This window comes from Sciurus carolinensis, chromosome 16, assembly GCF_902686445.1.
Source record: "Sciurus carolinensis chromosome 16, mSciCar1.2, whole genome shotgun sequence".
Taxonomy (NCBI): domain Eukaryota; kingdom Metazoa; phylum Chordata; class Mammalia; order Rodentia; family Sciuridae; genus Sciurus; species Sciurus carolinensis.
Window position 1 is genome coordinate 44,474,093 of NC_062228.1, and position 27,029 is coordinate 44,501,121.

Here is a 27,029-nt window from a genome sequence, read left to right on the forward strand (position 1 = left end):
ACTATGGAACCAGCCTAGGTGTCCCATCTATGAATGAATGGATAAAGAAAATATGGTATACACACAATGGAGTTTTATTCAGCCATAAAGAAAAATGAAATTATGATATTTGCAGGAAAATGAATGGAACTAGAGACCATTATGTTAAGTGAGATAAGTCAAACTTAGAAGGTTAAGGGTCATGTGTTTTCTCTCATATGGAAGCTAGAGAGGAAAAAGGAAAAGAAATGTGGGGGTGGATCTCTTGAAAATCAAAGGGAGATCAGTAGAGGAAAGGAACCAGGGTTGGGAGGTGAGGAGGAAGGGGGAAAGTGCTGGGGAGTGATATTGGTCAAATTCTAATTATCCTTTATGTGCATGTACAGATATGCAACAACAAACCCCATCAGTATGTACAACTGTAATGCACCAGTAAATGTGGCAACAGAAAGTGTCTCTTCTAAGGTAAACATTAAGCGTGCAAGGACATACATTTCTGAGAAAGACCTAATTGCATGGCACAATTTTTTTAAAGTTATGTTCTAATTTTCATTGAATTTGTAACTTCTCTTGTGTTTGGGAATAAGATAAGAATATACCTCTCACCTCTTCTATTAGCATTGTAGTGATATTCCTAACCTGTACATTAGGGAAGAAAAAATAGACATACAGATTAGAAAGTAAAGGGTTACAGAGGGAGAAAGAGCAAATCAAACTCAAAGCAAATAAAAGGAAGGGGATTTTTTTTTTCTCACAGTACTGAGGAGCAAAGCCCAGGCCTCCTGCATGCTAGACTAGGGAAAGGAATATTAATTAGAGCAGAATTCTATTTTTTAAAAAAAGAAAATCAGCGAACCAGAATCAGTTTGAAAATCAATTACTGTAATTCACCTGAAGAAGATTGAAGAACCATATGAACATCATCTCAATTGATGGAGAAAGAGCACTTGGCAAAATTCCTTGATTCATATAAACAAAAATAAAAACAAAAACCTCTTAGCAAACGAGAATAGACAGGAACTACCTTTACTAAAGGGTATCTACATTATAACTTCAGTCATTAACTCATCTTTCTGCACTTGAGATCCTGAATAAACAATGCCTGGCCTCATCCAAACTGTTGGATAGTTTTCTTTGGTTTTGTTGTTTTATTTTTTTTTTTCTAAAATAATAACAACAAAACCCTCACCTTGCGACAGAAGCCCAGCATACTAGCCTGTGTCATGGTCAGTGCATGACAACAGATACTGTGAACCATCACACTTTGTTTTCATTTCCTGTGCTCCCGATGGTCAATCCCGAGCCTCCTTTTCTTCCCAATAAGACTGATTTTTACGTTAATGTCTGATTGAATTCCTTCCACAGGATTGCTCTGGGGCCTCTGTGGGTAACTGTGTGTCTCTTCAGAGTAATTACGGTATTTTTCTGCTAAGAAGAGTCTTCATTCTAGCAGTAGATGCAGCCTATAAAACAGTTTAACTAGATACTATAAAACCAAAGAAAAAAGAAGTTACACAAACACTGTAATCTAATTGGTTTAAGTAAGTGGATTATGAACTCCAACACTATTTTATTTCTATATTAATGTTGAACAAATAAGTATATTGTAGAGAGACTAGCCAGATTTGCTGGAAAAAGAAGTTACAAATAAGCCAAAAAGGAACACCACAATGAACCCCAAGGGGCTGGATTAGAGTTCAAAATAAGTTCGAAGTTGTGTTTTTTTGTTTTTTGTTTTGAGTGTTTTTTGGGGATTGAACTCAGAGGCACTTGACCACTGAGCCACATCCCCAGCCCTACTTTGTATTTTTATTAAGAGACAAGGTCTCACTGAGTTGCTTAGTGCCTCACCATTACTGAGGCTGACTTTGAACTCAGGATCCTCCTGCCTCAGCCTCCCAAGCCTACAGGTGTGTGCCACTGTGAAGTTGTGTTTAATATAAAAGAAGGTAGGTAGGTTCAGAAATATCAATATGTGTTTTTCACATAAGGGATGGGTGCTTGTCGGCTTTAGAAGTGCATTTGCTCAGAGATGAGGTGAGGTGGAGGAAGGGAAGCGGATGAGGAGAGGGAGATGAAAAACATAATGATAGAACAGGGGAAGGGATCCAGGCCTCAACCTGAGAAAACTTATCTGCCCTCAAACAAACAGACATGCCACCCCAATTTATTAGTGTTTGGTTTGTTCAAATTTTGAGACGTATCATTTTTTACCACCAAACTTGTACTTAGAATTAATTTTGGCTGAACGTAATAGGGTATTAGACAATGAAGGCATTTTTTTTATGTCACTTGGAGATGCTGTGTTGGCTTCCACCTGTAACCCTAGCAACCCAGGAGGCCGAGGCAGGAGGATCTCAAGTTCAAAGCAGCCTCAGCAATTTAGCGACACACTGAGCAACTTAATGAGACCATATCTCTAAATAAAAAATAAAAAGGGCTGGGGATGTGGCTAGGTGGCTAAGCACCCCATGGGGTTCAATCCTCAGTACCAAAAAAAAAAAAAACCAAAAAAACGAGATTACTGTAAATGTGTACTCGATGTTTGTCACCAGTGATGACCTAAATCAACATGACATGCTGAGTCTCTGCATTTGAATCTGACAAAGATCAAAAAGCAACTCAGGGACTGCTTATTACGGGTGCATGGACAGGCCGTTCCCTCTCCATTGCTTGAAGAAAGTGAAATTCCAAGCTAATCTAGAACACGAATATATCCAGAACTTCAGAATATTACAAGCAGGTTTTAAGAGGATGGGAGTTGACAAAATAGTTCCTGTAGATAAATTAGTAAGAGGAAACTTTCAATACAGTTTTGAGTGTTCAATGGTTCAAGAAGTTTTTTGATGTAAACTTTAATGGAAAAGAGCTGCCAGACAAGGTCAAGAAACTATTGGCTCCCATATCGCCCCAATTCTGAAGAAACTGCCAGAGCAGTGCAGCTCCACGGAAACCTTCAACACAGAACCACTGTGACCCCTGAGACTGGCCCAGGGGTGGTGTGAAAGAATCCTGGTGTGGACCATAGCCACCAGAAATGGCCAAATTGATGCAGCAGGTCAACATGTTGAAACTCACTGTTAAGACTTGGATAAAGAGATTTCTACTTCAGGAAGCTAAGGAACTTGAATCGATTTGTCAGCAGAATGATGGGGGAAAGGTCTCTGTATTGTAGAGGATTGTAGACATTCCCTGCCGCAGATGAAGGCTTTGTGATACTTGATGAAGGAGGCCCATGGGAGAAACAAGAAGAGTATTAAAAGCCTGGACCAGCAGAGTAGCATCAGAAGTTTTTACACTAAATCATGTGCTTAATTGTAAAATACACCCTTTTATAATTCTTAGAGGACTACTGTTTGTTTGTTTTGTACCAGGGATTGAACCACTGAGCCACATCCCCAGCCCTTTTTATATTTTATTCAGAGACAGGGTCTCATTGAGTTGCTTAGGGCTTGCTAAATTGCTGAGGCTGGCTTTGAACTCTCAATCCTCCTGCCTTAGCCTCCAGAGCTGGGATTACAGGCATGCACCACAGCATCTGGACCACTGTTTTCATAAGCAAGGAGTACCTCTTAAGTACACTTTGAGGGCTGGGGTTGTGGCTCAGGGTTGTGATTCAGTGGTAGAGCAGTTGCCTAGCATGTGTAAGGCACTGGGTTTGATTCTCAGCACCGCATATTTCAGTTGTCCATCAACAACTGAAAAAAAAAAAGAAAGATGCGCTTTGCATCAGGCTCGTTGGTGCACGCCTATAATCCCAGTGGCTCAGGATGAGGCAGGTGGAACCTAAGTTCAAAGCCAGCCTCAGCAATTTAGCAAGATGCTAAGTAATTGACTGAAACCCTGTCTCTAAATACAAAAAAGGGTTGGGTATGTGATTCAGTGGTGAAGTGCCCTCGGGTTCAATCCCCTGTAAAAAAGTGCACCTTGCAGAAGTTTTCCTTTTCCAATAAGTTTGAGTTAGGGGCTTTTACCTTGTAGCAGACTAGTACTAATATCTAGTTGGTTTACCTGGGGGACAAAGAGGCTGACCACACTGGATAGCTAGAGAAGGTGTTATTGTGTAATACACTGAGATGGCGACCTCAGTAGAGAAATGTAAAAATTGAATTGAATTTTAAGCTAATGTGAAATCTTGTCAGAAAACATTTTAATAAATGCCTTAAGAGTAAATTGTGCTTCCATATTTCAAAATATAAAATATAACATGCCAGGAAGTTTTATGTATATGACCTTATGTCTGGGAAGGAAGGTCAGGCCCTGGAACCTTTGGAACCTGCGTTGCAGACCTCACAGACTTGCTCGAATCCTCACAGGCCTACACTTTGGCCCAAAGTTGCTCTGTAAAGCCACTTAGTGTCATTGACCGATTGCTAAAAGCAAGCAGCATGGTTACCTGGATGAATTGAGGGTGTTTCTCAGTCCTGAGATGTTGGAGGTGAAGAGTTTTTCATTGAGCATTTCTGATGAATTTTCCATTTATTCCTGAAATTTCTGTGCATTGTGTTTTTTAAGAAATGAAGTATGTCTAGTTTTTTTTAACAACTACTTTTGGGCACTTGCCCACATCTCCGGGATTCAAATCACATTTGTGTCCCATTTTACTATCTTTAAATCTACATGTAACAAGTTTCTCTTCTGTGTTCACCTGACCCACTGGGGACTCTGACTCCTTAAGTTTGCTGCTTAACATCGAAAGTGCAGCAGGCAGTGATCTTGCTGCTGGTTCTTGCTGAACCTCTGTAAGAGGAATGATCAGTGAAGACCATCACTACCTTGGAATCTACAAGGCTAGGGTGTTTTCAGTGTCTGCCATCCACAGCTGTCCACTATATCTGAATACTTTGCCAGTGCACTAATCTCTTTGAAGATAAATTTCACTAGTGTGTTACTAATGTTAATTTCTTTTACAGAAAATACACTACCATGTCTGTGTTAATTATTAATATTTAAAATATTTCCTTCTTTAACTCTCCCTCATTTGCTTTGTCCATGGCCTATTCTTTCCCTTTGGCAAAATTCTGCAAAATGTATGTTACCCACTTTGAGATTGTTCAACCTATGATGTGTGTGTATGGATTTGTTTATGGTGGTAGCTTGTCCTGACATGTATGCAGAAAACAGGTGTTTTATGATAAAAATCACCAGATAGGGCAAACTCTGTGTGGAATTCAAAGAAAAACCCAGATTCATTCATTAATAATTCAAAAAACTGTAGGTAACCAAGTATTGTTCTAGTGATAATGGTATTATTTCTCTTTTGTGACCTTTTAGACTTTTGTTGCCCTAAAATTTCATTTTATCAGGAACCCATTTTCCACCTGGTCTTTCTTGATAGGATTTCTGTCTTCTTTTAAATAGTTTCTAAATAAAACTCTGTATTTCAAGAAAAAGAATACCACTATAAGATTCCAGACTATTTTAGTGGCTCCTTTTATTATCAAATCTTGGCTTTTTCTATCTTTGATCCATCTTTACTGGTCATTGTTGGTTCCTGTACCTAACACTTCAAGGTTATAAAGATAATTACCAAATATCCATTTTGATGTGAGCCATTGTCATATCCATGTCCAACTGGAAAGGAAGGAGTTGAGCTTGTTTATAATGCTTTTTTTTTTAAAAAATCAGAAAACAGCTGAGGATATACCAATTATTGGTAGAATGTTTGCCTGGTATGTGGCCCTGGGTTTGATCCCCAGAGCTACTATAACTACTACTATTTATAATATTAATACCAGACTGCTACTACTACTAATAATAATACCAGAAAACAAGTTTTCATAACTCCTTCCCCTAGCAGACGTTACCTCTTATGAGCCAGTACTGTTTCACGTGGTAACTCATAACTGTAAGGGAACATAACTGGCAAAAGGGGGTGAGATTGCCCTCCTTGACCTAGATTAATCATAGTTCATCCCTAGGAGAAGGCAGATTGCCACTGTGGCAAAATTGAGGATTAATTTGCAAGGAAGAATGTGGAAGCAATGGCAATGGTGTCTGTCATATCTGCCTGTAGGCATGCAGGTTCTCTATCCTTAGGGAGATACCAGGTTTCTCACAACATCCAAACTTTATGTCCTGAGGTGACAGTATATCATAAAAAGTAGAGTTAGTGAATTAGCCAACCTGTAAATATCTTTTTATTATACTTGATAGAAAAGCTGCGTGCTGGACATGGATTTGTTATGCCTCTGGGCAGTGTGTACCAGGACTGTGGATTAGGCTGCAGCAGAGAGGCACAAGGAGCATACAGGGAAAGGCCGGAGTAAGTGCTCGAGGATTTACATTTGCTGTGAGCCATTGGCGTGTGTGCATCTTCTGGCTGTACTGTAGGACGCGAATTCGCTGGGAACATGCTTTCTTGCTGATATTTTACTAGTAGAAATCTCATAATGAACCCTCTTAGAAACGTACTTGCTGTACTCTGTTGCTTTGTCTTATTTTAAATTCAGAATTAAGGGAATGCATTATTTTAGTTGTAATTCTGCCAATATTTCTCTCTAGAGGCCTCTTGTCATTTCTGTCTTCACTGAAATTTTTTGTCCCCAAGAAAGGCAGGACAGTTTTTTCTAAGAAGTTGAGTTGGTGTAGTGGATTCTTTGTTATTAGAACTTATATAATTGTAGGGGCTGGCGTTGTAGCTCAGTGGTAGAGCTCTTGCCTAGCATGTGTGAGGCACTGGGTTCCATCCTTGGCACCATGTGAAAAATAAGTAAATAAAATAAAGGTATTATGTCCATCTGTAACTAAAAATATCTTTTTAAAAAACAGTATTTGGACCCATAGTAACCACTATGTAACTACTAGTTTAATAAAGTTTAAAACAAAAAAGAACAAATGAAAAAACTCCTCATGTAGCTCTAGGATTTTGAATTGGTGAATATTCATGATGTGTGGAAAAGCACAATACACACTATGATCTCAATCATGCAAAATGGGATACTGTGTGCCCACGTAGGACTTGGAAGGATGCATCAGCTAAGCTGCTTGTGAATGGATGACTTTGTTCTTTGGTTTTGTTTTTCTGTTTCCTGTAATGCACATATTAACTTTGCTCCAAGGCAAATTTCTTTGCTTTTTTGTCTTTTTCTCACTATAATTTATCTGGCCAAATTTTCTTTTAAAATTTTCCTTTAGGTAAACTCTTCACATGCATGACAAAAATCATTTCAAATAAGTCAACAACAAAAATTACTAGACTGTAAAGTAATAGAGGTAGACTTGGTACATGCCTATAATTTCAGAGACTCAAGAGGCTGAGGCAGGAGGATCACAAGTTCCAGAACAGCCTCAGCAATTTAGTGAGATCCTATCTCAAAATAAAAAATAAAAAGGACCATGGATATAGGTCAGTGGTAAAGTGCTCCTGGGTTCAAGCCACAGTACCAAAAAATAAAAATTAAAAAATTTTTAAAAAATGATATGCATGCTTTCATGAAGCTGTATTTTTTCTCTGGCAAAGAAGTATTGATAAATTCATGGAATATCTCTCACATACACATTCCTGTTCCAATCCACCCCACATGTAAGCGCCATAGTACCATATTAGTTACACTTATTATCACCTGTGTGTTGTGAATATTTTTGACCTGTCTGATGGATCCAGGTATCATTCTGCTATAGGGTGGTCTTTAATCTTTATATAGATACAGGTTTCTGAAACACAAGACAAGCCTCTCCTATCCTAATTAATGACTTTTACTCTCTTCCCCCAGCTCTGCCTCCTTGGAACCCTGTCCCTTCCTAGAAAGAAGAGGAAATGACTGAGTCCCAGGTAAATATTAACTTGTCTCTTTGTTACCTATCTTATTCTGGAATGCAGTTTTAAGGGGACAGTTGTAATCCATACAGTAAATCAGAAGGGCCTATGTACATAAAACATTTTCAGAGGAAATAGAAGAGTAAAACTAGGGAAGAGTTCAGATGTGACTACTTTATGAAATGAGTCCATTCAAAGAGGTTAGTTTTCAAATATGAATATCATTTTTATAAGTACAGCAAATGAGAGCAGAAATTCATTACTTAATTTTCATTGTATATACACATAAAAACAAACATTTCCTAACAGAAATAAGCTTTTCATTGGCACTTAGGTCAATGAAACTGTGTGACTTCTTATAATTGATAAACTGGCTTTTGGTTAATGTTTTGATTGGATAAAATAATATTTATGTCTAAATAACCTAGCATTAAAATTCAAATGAACATCAAAAGGAAATTTGGAATAAAATATAGGATTTCGGGGCTGAGTTGTGGCTCAGTGGTAGAGCACTTGCCTAGCATGTGTGAGGCACTGGGTTTGATTCTCAGCACCACATATAAATAAATGAATAAAATAAAGGTCTATCAACATCTAAAAAATTTTTGTTTTAAATATATAGGATTTCATATGATAGATTACCATACAATAAAAAAAGATGAGATTGCTGGTACACGTAACAAGATGGGTAAATCTCACCAACATGGAGCAAAAGAAGCCAGAAGCAAAAAGTATATACCAAATGGTTCCATTCGTATAAAGTTCAAAAACTGGCAAAACTAATCTTCTGTGATAGAAGTCAGAATAGTGGTTACCTGTGAGAGGGTATTAACTGGGAAAAGGTATGAGGTAAGCTGGAGTGTTGAAAATATCTAGTGTTTTGACTTGAGTAACAAGTCTTAAGTATCTTAAAAAGTGTATCAGGTTGTGGGCTGGGGATACAGCTCAGTTGGTAGAGTGCTTGCCTTTCATGCACAAGGCTCTAGGTTTAAAGAAGAAGTAAATTTTGGGCTGGGGTTATGGCTCAGTGGTAGAGTGCTTGCCTAGCACATGGGAGGCCCTGGGTTCTATCCTCAATACCACAGAAAAATAAAGGTATTTTAAAAAAAGAAATGTTACTAATAATTTTTTTAAGTATATCAGGTTGTATACTTACAATCAGCACATTGTACCACATTAATCTATGCATCCCATACTTCAATTTAAAAATAAAACTAGATTATCTGAAGAAAGAGGTGGGCTATGTGGCTTTCAAATGACCCTATGTAATTATCGTTTTCAGTGGGCATTTGCTGCTGATGGAGCAACAATATAAAGTTATAATTTGTGATAAATTCTTATAATTTTAGTCTACTAGATTGTGAGCAGGGAGCGTGCTGTACTTTTTTCTGACATATCTCTAGTCCCTAGAACATAATCTAGTACACATTTTGTTTGAATATTCATAGTTTTAATGAATTGAACCCACAATCCCTATTTCTTTTTTATTTACCCTTAGAATAAGTGATATTCTGTCTCCTCTTCAAGGATAATTCCTTTTCCTCAGAACTTAACCCTTTTGCTTCACACTTCTTTTGTGATCTTTCTCTTTCACATTTACCCTCCACTCAGATATTGAACATCTCGCTCACTCCACTGCCTTCTCACCCTCAGCTTAAAGCTTTCATGTGCTGAGATATACAGTGTTATCTTTGGCCATCTACCAGCTTCCCTAGTTTTTGTCTCAGGCATGCACATTAAATAAGGAAAGAACATCTTATTTGCTGCTGTGAAGCTTTTCTCTTTATCTTTACTTCAGCCTTTGACTATGTTGTGTCAGGTGTTCCATATTGTTTATCCTACTGGAAGTTTGTTGAGCTCCTTAGATATCTGTGTTAGTGTTTTTCACCAAATTTAGGAAGTTTTCAGTTATTATTTCTTTGAATATTTTTCTATCTATCTTCTATTTAAAATTTAATACTTTAGTACTTAAATCGTGTATATGTTGATGCTTTTATTGCTGTCTCCTAGTCCTCTGAGTCTATAATTTTTCTTCATGCTTTTTTCCTTCTTCAAATTGCCTAATTTGTTTATATGATAGATAACTGATCTGACTTCAAGTTTTGAAAGTGAATACATATATGCCACTGACAGGAAATAACATGCAATGTCATGGGTAAATCTAGAAACAGATTATTATCCTAGCAAACCCTAGTCATTACCCCTACCCCAGTTTGATCACCATAGATTATTTCTGCCTGTCTTTTAATTTTATGTAATCTGTGTACTCGGTATTGGGCTTCTTTTGTTTGACAACATGTTTGTCAAATTCATCTATGAATTAACCATTCAGTTTCATTATATATTATTATTTAGTTATGTGAATAAACCACATTTTATTCATATGAGCTTTAATGGGCATTTAAGTGATTTTTATTTTGGAGAAATTATAAATAGTTGCTGTAAACTTTCTTATAGATGTTCTTTTTTGCACATATGTACACATCCCTTAGGATATATACCAAAAGATGAACTGCTGGACCATAAGTTATATATGAGACCAGCTTTTATTGAAAACAAATAGTTTTCCAAAGTGATTGTCCATGATTATTCCCTAACAGTATCTGAGGGCTCCCAGTTGCTCCAAGATAACCTTCTTGAGTATTTTCTATACTCACTAGTTTGCCTTTTTGATATAGTAAGAACTCAGGTGATAAAAGAGAAAATTAAATCTGGGTCCATAAAAATTGTATTCTTTTTGATACAATAACCATAAATTATATAAATCAATAATAATTTTAGTAATACATATGGCAGACTCAATCTATTATGTAAACATATTTATAAGCCAGTAATTAGAATGAAATTCAGTAGAAAACTGTATGTAGGATATGAAAGAAATAATTTGCAATTGAAAAAATAAAAAAGGTAATAAAAGTTATAAATAATAATATAAATAATGTCAAAGTTTTACATAGATTATAAATCTTCATAAGGAGTCCAAGAAGTGAATACTTTATTTCCACTATTCAAATAAAATAGATTTAAAGAAAAGAGAAAGATTAAGAAACTTGCTCAAGGTTGCAGATTCTATTAAAACCAGGAGTCCGAACAGTTTGACTGTGGGACGTTTATTCCTGACCATTTTTCTGTGTGGCTTCAGTTACCCTCATGATTAATAAAATGCAAATAAGGGGGGCCGGGGTTGTGGCTCAGTGGTGGAACACTTGCCTAGCATGTGTTGAGGCACTGGGTTCAATTCTTAGCACCACATATAAATAAAATAAAGGTCCATCAACAACTAAAGAAATATTTTTAAAAAATTAAAATAATAAAATAGAAGGGAAACCAGTAGGATAAAGGGAACAGAGGAGGGAAGATGGAAGGGAAAGCGAAGGTACTGGGAAATGAAATTGAACAATTTGTTAGGTCCGTGTATGAGTATATCACAGTGAATGCCACTATTTATAATTATAATGCACCAATAGAACATTAAAACAAATGGATGATAAGTGGAAAACAATATCTACCAAAGAATCTTTTAAAGGATTGAATCTTGGTCCCTTTTCTATTGGCTTCTCTTGCCTACCTTTTTTGAAAAATGACTTTCCTAAATATTGGAATCTTTGTTAATAGCTGCTTTTTTTTCTTTCAACACTTTGAATATATTGTCCCTTTATTATTGGACCTCCAATGATTCCGCTGTTAATTTTATCGTTATTCCCTTGAAGATAACGATTTTTTTCTCTTGCTGCTGTGAAGCTTTTCTCTTTATCTTTACTTCAGCCTTTGACTATGTTGTGTCTAGGTGTTCCATATTGTTTATCCTACTGGAAGTTTGTTGAGCTCCTTAGATATCTGTGTTAGTGTTTTTCACCAAATTTAGGAAGTTTTCAGTTATTATTTCTTTGAATATTTTTCTATCCTTTCCTCTATTTAAAATTTAATACTTTAGTACTTAAATCGTATATATGTTGATGCTTTTATTGCTGTCTCCTGTCCTCTGAGTCTATAATTTTTCTTCATGCTTTTTTCCTTCTTCAAATTGCATAATTTGTTTATATGATAGATAACTGATCTGACTTCAAGTTTGCTGATTCTTCCTTTTTTGTATCTTATTGACACATTATAATTATACACAAGAGTGGGATTTGTTGTCACATATTTGTACATGCACACAATATAACAATTTCATCAGTTTCTTTCCCAAGGATCTCCCCTTTCCTTCCCCTCTTCTCTTTCCCTGGTCCTCTTCCTCTATTCTTCTGGTCTCCCTTCTATTTTCATGAGCTCTCCACATCTTCCACCCGCCCCCTTTTTCTCTAGCTTCTGCTTTCAAGAGAAAACATGACCCTTGACGGAGTTTGGCTTATTTCAGTCAACATAATGCTCTCAAGTTCCATCCATTTTCCTGCAAATGACATAATTGCAGATTCTTTCTTCTGGCAACTCAGACTGTCATGCATCTGTGAGAAAATCTCAGCTTGGCCAGTGAGGAGTTGCTAACCAAAACTTTCCTATTAGAAGAATACCATGTCAGATAGAAATAGTCTACAGTCTAATAGCTTCCCCCATGTTTAACCTTTGGCTAGGTACAATGTGTGACTCTCGAACTGGGGGCTGTTTGCCAACTGTAGTTGGGAATCTCATTAGTATACCTCCATGGCCACCACAAAGGTAGTACTTGAAGTGTTTTCTGACTGACATGAGTATTTTTATCTGTCAGGATTATAGTTAACTGCCTGTGGTAGAAATCCCATAACCCATTTGCTTAAACAGGACAGAAGTTTATTTCTTGTGTTTAAGTTTAGTTGACAATAGACTAGGGCTGGTCCTCTACCTTAAAATAGAAGGAATCTGGCCAGGGAACCAGATTCCTTCTATTTTATTGCTCTGCCCTTCTTAATAGTTGACTTCTACCTCATTATTCCATATGGCTATATTTGCCATAGCATCATAATTATTTCAAATGCCTTGACCTTCATCAGGAAAGACTTCCTGGAGATAATATCCTATTGGTGCCACAGCTTTCTCTGAACCCTTAGTATTAGTGGATATTAATGCTCATAGGGTCCTAAAAGGTCCTAAAATAAATTCTCAGAAACACTGGGATTAGCTGTTGAGGACTTTCTTCTGTCTCGTCCTATTTCTGGTAGAAATTCCTCAAAAGATAAGGAAATATACTTTCCTCTCCTTTTTCCAGTGCCATTTAAGGATTTTTCTTATGTTCACATTCTTTTGGGCATTTTAATTTTGAACTAGGAAGGGAGTGTCAGATTTCTGTATTCAGATCACATTGCTTTTAAGAAACTTTTCTTGAAAAATCTCTCATTTCTGAAACTCATTCTATAACTTTCTTCATACTATTTTCTCATAGTTGCAGTTCTAATTTTAGTGCTGACCATTTATCAGGACATCTTTTCTTTTTTATCTGTAGGATTCTGTGACCCTCTTTTTTTAAAGTATACAAGCTCTTTGAGCAATTGGATCTCATTTTCATGGCTATAGACACATAGTAAAGGCTGATAATTAATTTCCAACAAAGATTTCTCCTCTTCTTGCCAGCACATGGTGGCACATGCCCATAATCCTAGCTACTTGAGAGGCTGAGGCAGGAGGATTACAAGTTCCAGGCCAGACTCAGCAATTTAGTGAGGCCCTAAGCAACTTAGCAAGACCATGTCTCAAAATAAAAAAAATAAAAAGGAATGGGAATGTTGGTCAAGGGTTAAGGTACCCTGGGTTCAATCCCTGGTACCAAAAAAATAAGTAAAAAGATTTCTCCTTTTCTTGAACAGTATGTACAACTGCTAAATTAATGTCCTACTGTACCTCAAATCTCATGACTCTTTCTCTCCCTGCCTTTGCTTCCATTGAAATCCTGCTTTCATTTTTCCTGCCCTTGGTATTTAGGAGGTCCCAATGAGTTAATGTGGAAGTTTTATTTTTCCATTTCTTTTAAACTCAGAATAAATTGGTACCCAATGTCTTCTCTTTAACCCTTGGTAGTTATTAAAGAGATATGCTTGCTAAATCAGTGAATGAACATACACTGACAGAATGTTGCTAATATGATTGTTGTTTTTTTGTTTTAATTGTTTGGAAAATAATAATAGGCCAGGTTCTTTTTTATAACCTCTTACTTCTGATAATATCTGAACAAGGTTCAATATGTTGTGTCAACATCCCCTGAAATGGAGACTTCCAATTGAATAGGAATGTGTTGTTATAGGAAACAGTGACATTCAAAGATGTGGCTATTGACTTCACCCAGGAGGAATGGAAACAACTGGATCCTGCTCAGAGGAACCTGTACCGGAATGTGATGTTAGAAAACTATAACAATTTAATCACAGTAGGTAAGACTAGTTTACTGTATAATTCAAATTCTAAAAAAAAAGTACCTTTTTTCCCAAATATGCTTTAAATATATGGAACTTGTAATTTTTTTCTTTGTCATAGTTCTAGGGATTGAGCCCAGGGGCACTTAACCACTGAACTGTCCCAACCAGCCCTTTTTATTTTTTATTTAGAGACAGGGTCTTGCTAAGTTGCTCAGGGTGTCCTTGAACTTGTGATCCTCTTGCCTTAGCCTCCCAAGTCACTGGGATTACAGGTGTGCTGACCACTGTGCCCAGTGGGAACCTTTAGATGTTATTTTTTGACCTTGAGATGCTTTTGCTCATGTAACTGCTCATATTGCACCTTTCAAAACAAAAGATCATCATTGGTTATGATCAGCATTCCCAGAAGCCTCATTTTCTTGTCCTTCACAAAGCCAAGTTGCCCTGGATCAGCCAATATTCCTGGTTTGTTCTTTGTTCCTGGTGTATATGTATGCCCAAATCTATGTCATTTCTCTTGACAGGCTATCCATTCACCAAACCTGATGTGATTTTCAAGTTGGAGCAAGAAGAAGAACCATGGGTGGTAGAAGAAGAAGTATTTAGGAGACATTGTTCAGGTTAGTGGGAGGGAACCGGTCAGGTAAGGAGGCGGGTAAAACCCTGTTAATGTTTAATCAGTGAGGAGTCAATCCAACTGAAATGTTCTCCAGAAGTATTTTCTAAAAACCTGTAGACTTTTGTAGTAATAACTAGTATGGATTCTATAAACCAAGATGTCATTTTTTGATAGTATTCTTAACTTCTTTCCTCAGAACTTAGAAGTCTGATTGACCTTCTAACCTAGGTGCTAGGCAATAACCTTTCCTAATCAATTTCCAACCTGATTCTAATAGAGTTCTGTTATTAAATCTGAAGTCTCTCTGCCCACATTTTTACATAGAATTCTTTACTTTTGCATACTGACATCAATTTTGAGTTGGTCAGATAGACCTATTGACATTTATAGCCCTTTACTTCCTATTCTGTTGTCCTTTTGATCACAGTCACACTTTCTACTGTAGTTCTAGTTTTTGCTTTCAATCATGATTACCCCTTTATCTTCAGTAAAAATTTTAGTCAATGCTGACTTTCTGTTAGTTTCCATTTTCTTCTATTTTTGTCATGTGTATATGCGCATGTGTGTGATGTGCATACACATATACATGGATACACAGACATATACATGCATTTAATGTATGCATAACATGCATAAATGCATATACATATACATTTTTGGAGGGTTTTACCCTCCAAAGAGACTGTAATAATTTATATTTCTACCAATAATTTCTGCCAACATAGTCTGTTAGCATTTTTAAAAGTCTTTGCCAATGTGATAGGTTAAAAAAAATTGATTTGGGGGCTGGGGAGATAGCTCAGTTGGTAAAGTGCTTGCCTTACAAGCATAGGGCCCTGGGTTTTAAAAAAAAAACAAAATTGATTCGAATTTACATTTCCTTTATTATGAGTGAAAGCAAGTATTTTTTCATATTTTTTAAAATCTATATTTATTTTTAATGAACAGTATGTCTTTTGCCCTTTAAGTTCTTAATCTGTATGACCCTTTAACATGGCAATGTGACTGGCCTTCTATGTATTATATGTGTTTTTTCATATTTTTCCTCAGCTATTCTTCTTCGATATACTTTTTACTACCATGGTTTTTTAAAAAAATTCATCTAGTTAAAAGCAATCTTTCCTACAGAAGATTACCCTGTTTTTCTCTTCTTTTATGTATGTGGATTAATTATATTTACATATTTGTTAATAATGATTCATCCTCACATTTGCTCTGAAATTAAATAATTGTTCCAACATTGTAAGACTTTGATGTCATTGTTACACAGGTTTCATAAATAGAATTTGGGAACTTTCTTTCATTCTGTAGAATACTTACATGGCATTGATATTATAATTCCCCTAAAACATAGGTAGATCTTAAGTGTTGAACTATTTGGACCATGTGGATCTTTTTGTTGTTGTTGTTTTATTTTTTGGGAGGTACTGGGGATTGAACTCAGGGGCACTTGGCCACTGAGCCCATCCTCAACCCTGTTTTGTATTTTATTTAGAGACAGGGTCTCACCGAGTTGCTTGGTGCCTTACTTTTGGTGAGGCTGACTTTGAACTCTCAGTCCTCCTGCCTCAGCTTCCTGGGCCACTGAGATTACAAGTATGTGCAGCTATGCCTGGCAACCATGTGGACTTTTTAGGGAAAGATTTTTTGACAACCCTTTTCTTTCTTTCTTTCTTTCTTTTTTTTTTTTAATAATTGTCCTATACAGATATTTTTGTCTTTTTTGGCATTAACTTATTTTAAAAAATATTTTGTTTTAGTTGTAGGTGGACTCAATACCTTTATTTTATTTTATGTGGTGCTGAGGATCGAACCCAGGGCCTCGCACATACTAGGCAAGCACTCCACCATTGAGCTACAACCCTAGCCCCTGGTATTAACTTTTGATTATCACTCTGTGTTGCCTTCTCAATAATTACTTTACGTATAGTCTCCAATTTACCAATTCCCCATCAAACTGTGTTTATTGATCTTTATAACCCCTCTACTATTTAAAAAAAATTTTTTTAGTTGTAGATGGACACAGTACCTTTATTTTATTTATTTATTTTTATGTGGTGCTGAGGATCAAACCCAGTGCCTCACATGTGCTAGGCAAGTGCTCTACCATTGAGCTACAATCTCAACCCCCCTCTACGATTTTTTAAAGTCAGTAGTTGTATTTTGTATACTTATAAATTCTTCCTTTTCTTTTTTAGAATCTTTCTGGGTAGTCCCAATAATTTCTGTATTTTATTTCCCTTCATGTTTTTATTTTTTATTTCTTTAGATATATTATACATTGTTCTTTTGTATTCTATATCTGACAACTCCAGTATTTTAAACTCTCAGATTTTTTTTAAAGATTTTTTAAAAAATTTAGTTATAGATGAACATAATACTTTTACTTTATTTATTTTTATGTGGTGCTGAGAATCAAACCCAGTGCCTCACGCATGGTAGGCAACACTCCAACCCCTACAAAGAGCCACAACCCCAGCCCCTCAGATTTAATTTTGCTGTCTCATTTTTAGTTGCTTCTTCACATACGTGATGATTGCTGATTGTGAGCTCAAAAGGTTTTTATCTTGATTCATAACAATCTTGTCCTAAATTGAGGTTGCTTTCTCCTGAGGATTATTTGCACATGCTTCTGTGGGATAGCAAGAAGCATTGCCAATTCCTTCTTTGTGGGAGCCTCAGTTAAGTTTCTACTATGGGCCAAAGGCTTATAATAACTTCATTTATTCAGTTAGCAGGCTTTCTGTTTTTTTTCGGCCTGGACGCATTCAAATCATCCTCCAGCTTGCTTACTAATTCCCTCTCCCAGATCTGGTTTTAGCTAATAATAGTGGTCTTTGGTTTGTTCTTTTTTTTTTTTTTTTTTTCTTTTTCTTAAACTAGGGATTTGAAGGGGAGCTTTACCACGGAGCTACATCCCCAGCCCTTTTTATTTTTTGAGACTAGGTCTCTCTAAGTTGCCAAGGCTGACCTCAAACTTGGGATCTTCTTGCCTTCTTGATTATGGAAGCATGCCTCCACTCCCAGATTCTTCATTTTGTGTGTGTGTGAGATAGGTAGGTGCTTTATAGGTATAAAGATTAATGCTACTTTGTATAAGCTTAGTTTTTGCAAGATGAGGTTATTACACCATAATTCTGATAGTAAAGGTCTTACTTTTTTCCTACTTGCATAGTATTGTCCATTTCAGTGGTGGCTTTGCTTTCTTCTCTTCCAGTTATTTCCTTGGTTCTGCTTGTAAGCATTTTATCCCATTTTGTTTTCTCGTTGTTTCTTCCTCATGTATTCAAATTTCTATTTACAAACATTAAGCTTTTTTTTTTTTTTTTTTTTTTTTTTGCGGTGCTGGGGATTGAACCCAGGGCCTTATGCTTGCAAGGCAAGCACTCTACCAACTGAGCTATATCCCCAGCCCCAAACGTTAAGCTTTTAAAAATTCATGGCAATATTTTATTTAGTCAGGATTATCACTTAGGGATTTTTAGCTTGTATTTTTGTCTGCTTTCTTTATATTTGTTCTTTTCTTTCTATTATAATTTTTTATAGATCCAATTCCAATTCCTTCTCATTTCTCAGTTTTTCTTTGACCTACTATTTTTAAAAGGATAATGTTGGGGAAGAAAAAGGAGTATTCTGCTCTAAAGCAGAAGTCAGCAACTAACCAAGTCTAAGCCAGGTACTTTCTATTGTAAATAAAGTTTTATTTGGAATATAGCCACACCCAATTAATTATATATTGTCTGTAACTGCTTTCACATTACAATAGCAAAGTTGAATAGTTGCAACAGACTATGTAGCCCACAAAGCCTAAAATATTTACTAAGAGTTTAAGAAAAAGTTTGCCAAACATTATCTATAGAAATGAATCTCTACTTCATTTTGAAGTCCTTCATTCTTTTTTTTTTTTTAATTTTTTTTGTTCTTTTTCGTTATACATGACAATAGAATGTATTTTGACATATCATACATACATGAAGTATAACTTCCCATTTTTGTGGTTGAACATGATGTGGAGTTACACTGGTGGTGTATTTGTGTATGAACATTGGGAAAGTTATATCCAATTCATTCCACTGTCTTTCCCATTCCCATCCTCCCTCCCTTCCCCCCCACTCCTTCCTGTCCAATCCAGTGAACCTACATGCCTCCCTCCCCACTAAAACCTTTTGATGGTTGATGGTTGTGGGTAAATAAGTATGTTTAGGCTTTATTTCTTCACATTCAGAAAGGACTTGTAGCTACAAGTCTAAATATTAAACCCTCTGTAATGTTACAATAAACCAAACTTATGTCCTCACTTCAACAGATGTTTTCCTAAGAAGATAGTTATGTTGAAGTATTTCCTTGTTTAGGTCCTGCCTTTTCTTGGGCTATCAAGTCTCTGGTAACCAATCTATATTCCCAAATTTCAACACTGTTAGCACTGGTTAATTTATTCTGACATTCAAGGTGTCATTTTTTTTTTCTTTTGATACTTCAACTATTTATTGTGCCCAGGATCAGCATGAATAGGTGGCTTCTCTTGGAATCTTTCTTCCCCTGATCCAGTCTTCATATTATTTATCAGTGTCAACTCGTGTATTATAACTGGGTCTCCAACTCCTTCTTAGGTCATATTCCTTGTTTGTAGAAAGGAAAAGATAACACAGACTTTTTGTACTCCATCATATAAAACATGAAATCTTAAAAAAAATTTTTTTTAGTTGTAGATAGACCTTTATTTTTTTTATTTACATGCGATGGTGAGGATCGAACCCAGTGCCTCACATGTTAGGCAAGCGCTGTACCACTGAGCTACAGCATCAGCTCTAAAACATGGAATCTTTTCTGTCACATTTGATATTTTGGTCTTGCCTTTGAGATTTTCTCCTGCTTGGATAATACCCTGATGACCTGATTTTGTCTTTTCCTTCCACATCTTTTGCTTGATTGTGCTCTTCTTCTTTCTAGTAACTTAGGTGACCCAAGAGCTTAGCATTCTGTCTTTATAACCTGCAGCCATTGTCTCTTTTATTACCTGCTTCCAGAACAATTTCACAGGAATTTTTCCCACTGGCAGAGAGAGGGAGAAAAATCTCCATTTCCCCATTGCAAATATTTTGTGTCACTCTTTAGTATATAGACTTTCACTTATTCTCCCTGTGTTCAAGCCAGTTTCTTTTCTTCATATTCCTCTGCCTGGTCCCTGACCCTAAAGTCTTTCTGATTTCATTTCTCCAAACTAACCAAAGAGTACTCTCCCATCTGCTCTAGGGTAAAGGAATAATAGGCAACTCATTGCACAACGTAGGCATCTGTTTGACACTTGGACTTGCAATCAGCCACTTCATTCTCATCTTTCATGGTACATGATTTCTCTCTCTCTCTCTCTCTTTTCGTACCAGGGATTGAATCTAGGGTTGCTTAACCAAGCCACATCCTCAGCCTTTTTTTTTTTAATACTTCATTTAGAGACAGAGTCTAAGTTGCTCAGGGCCTTGCTAAATTGCTGAGGCTGACTTTGAACTTAGAATCCTCTTGTCTCCGCCTCCCAAGCTGCTGGGATTACAGGCATGCACTACCGTGCCCATCTGATCTCTCTAATTCTTGAGTCTTTATCTAGTTATGTCATAGGATTTTGCTTTTTGGTATTGTCCTCTGCAGACACTTAAGTTTCAGCTTTCTAAATTCTTCTTTCAGGTTCTTCATCTTCTATCAGCTAAAAATTAGGTTTACATTGATCATCCATTGTTGTCTTGTTTTTGTTTTTGTTAACTTATGCCTTTTTGTTTATCTTATTGTTGCTCCCTGTTGAGCAACAAGGTCCGATGTATCTCCTTAGGGCCCGCCCAAAGGAGAATTCGGGGCCGAGCAGGATGATGAGTGTCGGTGGCTAAGGAACCACACCAGAGCCGGGAGGTCTGTCAGCGCACGTGGAGAAGCAGGAACTCGTTTATTGAGGAGGTTACACAGGTTTTATGTAGGATGGGGGCTAGGTGGGAGCTAATTAACTTAAAAATTAACAAGGCACGGGGGATTCACGCAGGGGAGAGTTCCATAGGACTATATGGCAAGCACAAGTTGATCACGTTCGCAGAACTGCTACTAACCAATCCCTGACAGTAGGAGGTAGAGATAAGCAGGCCAACCAGGGAGTTACACATAACTGGTTGCTGGGTAAGAACATACCTCCCAGGTTTCAGGGGAGGGTGGCAGTGCAAGGAGGTCTGAGTAAACTGTTAGTGAGTCAGGCAGTGCCATGTATGAGGAGGGGGTTGCCATGAGGGTGCAGTCGCCATTATAGGGTGTGTCCCCTATATCTTATATTATTATAGTCTGGGGTGGAATCAGAGAAAAACTCATGTATTTATTGTAAGCACATTTAATCTTAGTTTTCCACCATTTTTTACCCCCCACTCCCAGCTCACTATTTGTGCTCTACTATGTCAACCTAGGTGGGCTCCTCCAGTTTTATGCTCCAATTCTTATATCTACTTTTTACCTTCCTTTTGTTTATTCTTATTGTTTTGATTACTACAGTGTTCAGAACAATTTTATTTATCCACTTTTTTGAATATACAGCACATGCTCATAGTACAAAAATTTATATACATACATATATAGTTTTAGATATCTTTATTTTATTTACTTGTTGCACACAATATCTTTATTTTATTTACTTGTTGAACACAGCGCCTCACACATGCTAGACAAGTGCTCTACAACTAAGCTACAATCCCAACCCCTCATAGTACAAAATTTTTAAAGTAGAAAAGCCAATAATGTTAAAAGGTAATTCTTCTCTTACCTATTTCTCCTCTGGGACGGCCACCTCTAGGATCATTTCCTTTGAGCTATTACATATATTTTCAAAAATTTATATTGAAATCTCTTTGATAGATGTCATCTTTATACTAGTGAATATTCTTTTCCAAGAGTGTTATACCTTCTGTCTTAGATTCCTAGGACTACTGAAACAAAGTACCACAAACTGGGTAGTTAAAATAATAGAAATTTACTCTTACAGTTCTGGAGGCTAGAAGTCCAAAATTAAGGTGTCATCTGGAGGCTAGAAGTCCAAAATCAGGGTGTCATAGGGCCATGTTCTCTCTGAAAGCCAAAGAAGTATCCTTCCTTGTCTCTTAGCTTCTCCTTCACAAACCAGCTGTTCCTTGGTTTGTGACAGCATGACTCCAATCTGTGTCTCTGTCTCATGTAGCATTCTTTTTTAAAACACCAGTCACATTGTATTAGTGGTTTAGCCTACTCTAGTATGACCTTATCTAACTAATCTGCAATGACCCTAATGGCCAATTGAGGCCATATTTTGAAGTTAGGACTTCACCATATTTTTGGTGGGGCACACACACCACCTTCCCATTTTTTCAGGTGTGTATGTTCATTTAGTTTTCTTCTTAAGATTTCTGGGAATTTCTTTTTTTCTTTATTTTTTCATGTATTTATAGTCTGTATAAATGTGGTTATTTCTTCTATTACGTGTCCTAAGTAGTTGTTTCTATATACAAAGATTATTGAAACTGAGTATTAATTAGTATTTAGTGAATTTCTTTTTTTTTTTTTTTTTCCGGTACTGGGGATCGAACTCAGGGCCTTGTGCTTGTGAGGCAAGCACTCTACCAGCTGAGCTATCTCCCCAGTCTGTGAATTTCTTTTTATAATAACTTTTCAGGTGACTTGACTTTTCAGGACAAATAATTATACCTTTCTAAATTTTTATATCTCTGATTTATGTAATTGCACTTACAGTGTAAGAGTACTGGTGATAATACTCATCTTTTCTTACTCTTGACTTCGATTTCTTTCTGGATTTTACCCAGGAAGTATAGTGCTGCTGTTTGTGTTGTACATTACTTTTTTCTCCAGTATCTATCTAGTCCCATTTCATATTTTTTTAATGAAAATAAGTGTTGTTTTAACATCTTTTTAATTATCTATGGATTATTTCCTTTTTTCTTAATTGACCTATGAACATACTTCCTTATAAAATAGGGCTTCTGATATTGAAACATACTTATATTCTTGGAAAAAATCTACACAATTATGATATATTTTATACTTAATGGGCATCTGGGTCACTTCTTTCCCTCTGGGTCACTCTGACATTTTACATATTTTAATCATAAATGAAACTGGTATGTAGTTTGCTTTTTTAGTGTATCATCTTGGTCAAGTTTTAGTATTAATATGTTTCAGACACAAAAATAGGGAATTCTTCTATTTTCTTTGTCTATTTACTTATTTTTTGTAACATTTTACACAGAATAGGATTTGATCCTAAATGCTTTATGGAATGCCTATGTAAATCTCTCTGGACAAATTGTCTTTATGTTCCTTCTTTTTTAAAAATATTTTGTTTTAGTTGTAGGTGGACATAATACCTTTGTTTTATTGTTATATGGTGCTGAGAATTGAACCCAGGGCCTCATGCATGCTAGGCGAGTGCTGTACCACTGAGCCATAACCCCAGCCCCTTTATGTTCTCTTTTTAGGAAGTTTTTATATTTTCCTCTTCATTTAATGGAAATTGGTGTGTGTTAGTTTTCTATATCTTCGAGAATCAGTTTTCATAATTTACATTTTCCAGAAAAGGATTCACATCAGTATATAAAACCACATTTTAATTGAATACTATACAGTGGTCATGATTTTTTTTAGGGTTTCTCTATCATTATTTCTTCTTACTTTATTTGTGCATTATCTAACAGATTATTTTCTTTCAGATCCCATTTAAAAAGTCAAAGCCATTTGAATTTATAAATATTTGCCTTCACTCACATTTACTTTCCTGAAATTTCATTCTTAAAACTGAGGAGGTAGGAGATAAGAGGTGCTTGAAGTTTGTTTAATAAAGGGAGACAAAACATTAAATAAGAATCAATCCCATTGTAACATTTGTTGACATTATAATATTGAAAAAAATTCACAAGTGACATTTATTTGCAATCTGTTTTAGGAGAAATATGGGGAAATGATGAGCATCAGAAAACCCAAGACAGACTTTTGAGACAAGTTTTCAAGAAAACACTGACTGAAGAAAAAGTCAATGAATATCCTAAGAAATTTGCAAATGCATTTACTGTAAACTCAGATTTTATTCCTACCAGACATAATCTCTATGAATATGACTTGTTTGGAAAGTGTCTAGAACATAATTTTGACTGTCATAATAATATGAAATGCCTTATAAGAAAGGAACATTTTGAATACAGTGAAGCTGTGAAATCATATGACAATAGGTCGACCCTCCTTGTAGTAACCCCCTTTAAGTGTAACCATTGTGGAACAGGCTTTAGTCAAACATTGGACCTCATCAGACACCTAAGAATTCATACTGGAGAGAAATCCTATGAATGTAACAAATGTAGAAAAGTTTTCAGTCACAAGGAAAAACTAACTAAACATCATAAAATTCATAGTAGGGAACAGTGTTTTGAATGTAATGAATGTGGGAAAGTTTTCATTAAAATGTCAAATCTGATTAGACACCAAAGAATTCATACTGGAGAGAAGCCCTATGCATGTAAGGAATGTGGGAAATCCTTCAGCCAGAAATCGAATCTCATTGATCATGAAAAAATCCATACTGGAGAGAAACCTTATGAATGTAATGAGTGTGGAAAAGCCTTCAGCCAGAAGCAAAGCCTCATTGCACATCAGAAGGTTCACACTGGGGAGAAACCTTATGCATGTAATGAATGTGGCAAAGCCTTCCCTCGAATTGCCTCCCTTGCTCTTCATATGAGAAGTCATACAGGGGAAAAACCTTATAAGTGTGATAAGTGTGGAAAAGCCTTCTCTCAGTTTTCAATGCTTATTATACATGTAAGAATCCATACAGGTGAGAAACCCTATGAATGCAATGAATGTGGAAAAGCCTTTTCTCAAAGTTCAGCCCTTACTGTACATATGAGAAGTCACACTGGTGAGAAACCCTATGAATGTAAGGAATGTAGAAAAGCCTTCAGCCACAAGAAAAACTTCATTACACACCAGAAAATTCACACTAGAGAGAAACCTTATGAATGTAACGAATGTGGGAAAGCTTTTATTCAGATGTCAAATCTTGTCAGACACCAGAGAATTCATACTGGAGAAAAACCCTATATATGTAAGGAATGTGGCAAAGCTTTTAGCCAGAAGTCAAATCTCATTGCTCATGAAAAAATTCATTCTGGAGAGAAACCCTATGAATGTAATGAATGTGGTAAAGCCTTCAGCCAAAAGCAAAACTTTATTACACATCAGAAAGTTCATACTGGAGAGAAACCTTACGATTGTAATAAATGTGGTAAAGCCTTCTCTCAAATTGCATCCCTTACTCTTCATTTGAGAAGTCACACAGGGGAAAAGCCTTATGAATGCGATAAGTGTGGGAAAGCCTTCTCTCAGTGCTCACTGCTTAATTTACATATGAGAAGTCATACTGGTGAGAAGCCCTATGTGTGTAATGAATGTGGAAAAGCCTTCTCTCAGAGAACTTCCCTTATCGTGCATATGAGAGGTCACACAGGTGAGAAACCTTACGAATGTAATAAATGTGGAAAAGCCTTTTCCCAGAGCTCGTCCCTTACCATACACATACGAGGTCATACAGGTGAGAAACCCTTTGACTGTAGTAAATGTGGAAAAGCCTTCTCTCAGATCTCATCCCTTACTCTTCATATGAGAAAACATACAGGTGAAAAGCCCTATCACTGTATTGAGTGTGGGAAAGCTTTCAGCCAAAAGTCACACCTTGTTAGACACCAGAGAATTCACACTCATTAGCACTCCCTGTGCTATGGGAAAGCCTTCAAAGGAAGGAATACCTCATGGCACATTACACAATTGATTCTAGAACAGAGAACTATGAACATGGGAAACCTTCATGAAGATGTCATGAATTTATGAAACATTAGAGAATTCTTTCCAATGTGATCGAATGTTGGAGAAAGCTGACTGTCAAAACCTTAGCAGACACCTTACTTATTCATAATCATGTTCTCATTTAACTCTGAAAGAAAATACCTGCTTTCAGCATATCAGCATTATAGTTGAGTTCTTAGCAGTGTACTAAGCAAAAAAAAGAAGACAGGGATAAAAATAACATTTTATGTAAGATTAGAAAATGTGTTGATAGAAAATATCCAAAAATAACCCAATAATGAATATGAGACATCTGTAAAGTTATAAACCATGTTGAAGGGCACAAAGGAACGTCTGAAAGTGGAGGGAAATAATGTCTGAAAAGACTTGACATTTGTAAGAATACATGTTCTCTCCCAACTCTTTAAAGTACTTCCCCTCAAAATTTAGTTAGTTATATTTTAAAGAATTTCACAAACTGATTTGAAAAATTTATATGAATGGTAAAAGTCCACACATAGCTGAAACAAAACAACTAGGAAAGGATATACTCTATATCATCACCTGCATTACATAAAGCTGTTGTCATTTAAACTGTCATTGAGTAAATAAATGAATCAGTGGAAACAAATTAAGGATTTACACAGAATTCCAGGAAGATATGGGAACTTCATATATGACATTTTATTGAAATCATCAGGGTAAGGATAGCCTGTTCATAAATGGAAGATTCACATGAGCAATTTAGTGCTCTATCTTTTACCATATACAAAAATAGAACCCAAAGAGATTAGACCCGGAATGTAAAAAGTAAAACTCTAAAACTATGTTGAATATATTAAAGTAAAAAGATTTCTTTCAAAATTCATAAACAAGGCTGGGATTGTGGCTCAGTGGTGGAGTGTTTGCCTAGCATGCGTGAGGTGCTAGGTTTGAACCTTAGCACCACATTCAAAACTAAAATACAAGTCATTAAAAAACACAAACATGGAACAATCAATTCTCTTTTGTTATATGTGCACCCACAGATATGTATGTACAAAGAGATCTATCACTGTGTTCACTGCATCATGACTTGTATTGCCCAAAATTGGACTATAACATATAAATTTCCATCAATAGAGGGATTGAGCAATACAATATGTTCATTTCTATGATAGAATTCTACACAGTATTTAGAAGATACAAAATTCACATAATTACATGGATTGATCACAATTGTAATATTGAGAGAAAAAAGCAAACTGCACTGAGACCTGGCATAACATTTGTATAAGTAAACAGTGCCAGGGACAGTACTGTATGTTGATCCTGGGTCCATCTATTTATCAGTTGCCTTTTGAGATGTGGAAAGGTTTGCTGGGAGTTGTTACACTGATCTGTAATATTTCTTAATAAAAGAATGAAGCAAATATGACAGTGGTAACAAGTCTGGTTGTCAAAATCAGTTATGTGGAGGTTTTAAAAATACCTTCTTGCCTTATGTTCCTTTTTTTTTTTTCTT

At 36.2% G+C, this 27,029-nt stretch overlaps 1 protein-coding gene and 1 pseudogene across 8 annotated transcripts in view; both read left to right on the top strand.

The window, feature by feature from the left end:
- Window positions 1–27,029, top strand: part of LOC124966346 (zinc finger protein 569) — a 63,946-nt gene extending 36,917 nt beyond the window's left edge. For 5 of the 8 annotated variants that reach the window (XM_047527462.1, XM_047527464.1, XM_047527457.1 and 2 more), the window contains 4 exons: window positions 7,695–7,753; window positions 13,950–14,076; window positions 14,586–14,681; window positions 23,634–27,029. In XM_047527462.1, the coding sequence (XP_047383418.1) occupies window positions 7,739–7,753; window positions 13,950–14,076; window positions 14,586–14,681; window positions 23,634–25,447 (2,052 nt within the window). In that variant the 5' untranslated portion in view covers window positions 7,695–7,738 and the 3' untranslated portion in view covers window positions 25,448–27,029. Of the gene's footprint in view, window positions 1–365; window positions 445–6,135; window positions 6,245–7,694; window positions 7,754–13,949; window positions 14,077–14,585; window positions 14,682–23,633 lie in introns of all 8 variants that reach the window. The other 3 variants (XM_047527465.1, XM_047527458.1, XM_047527460.1) reach the window with 2 other exon arrangements.
- LOC124966082 (microtubule-associated protein RP/EB family member 1-like) lies at window positions 358–3,451 on the top strand (annotated as a pseudogene).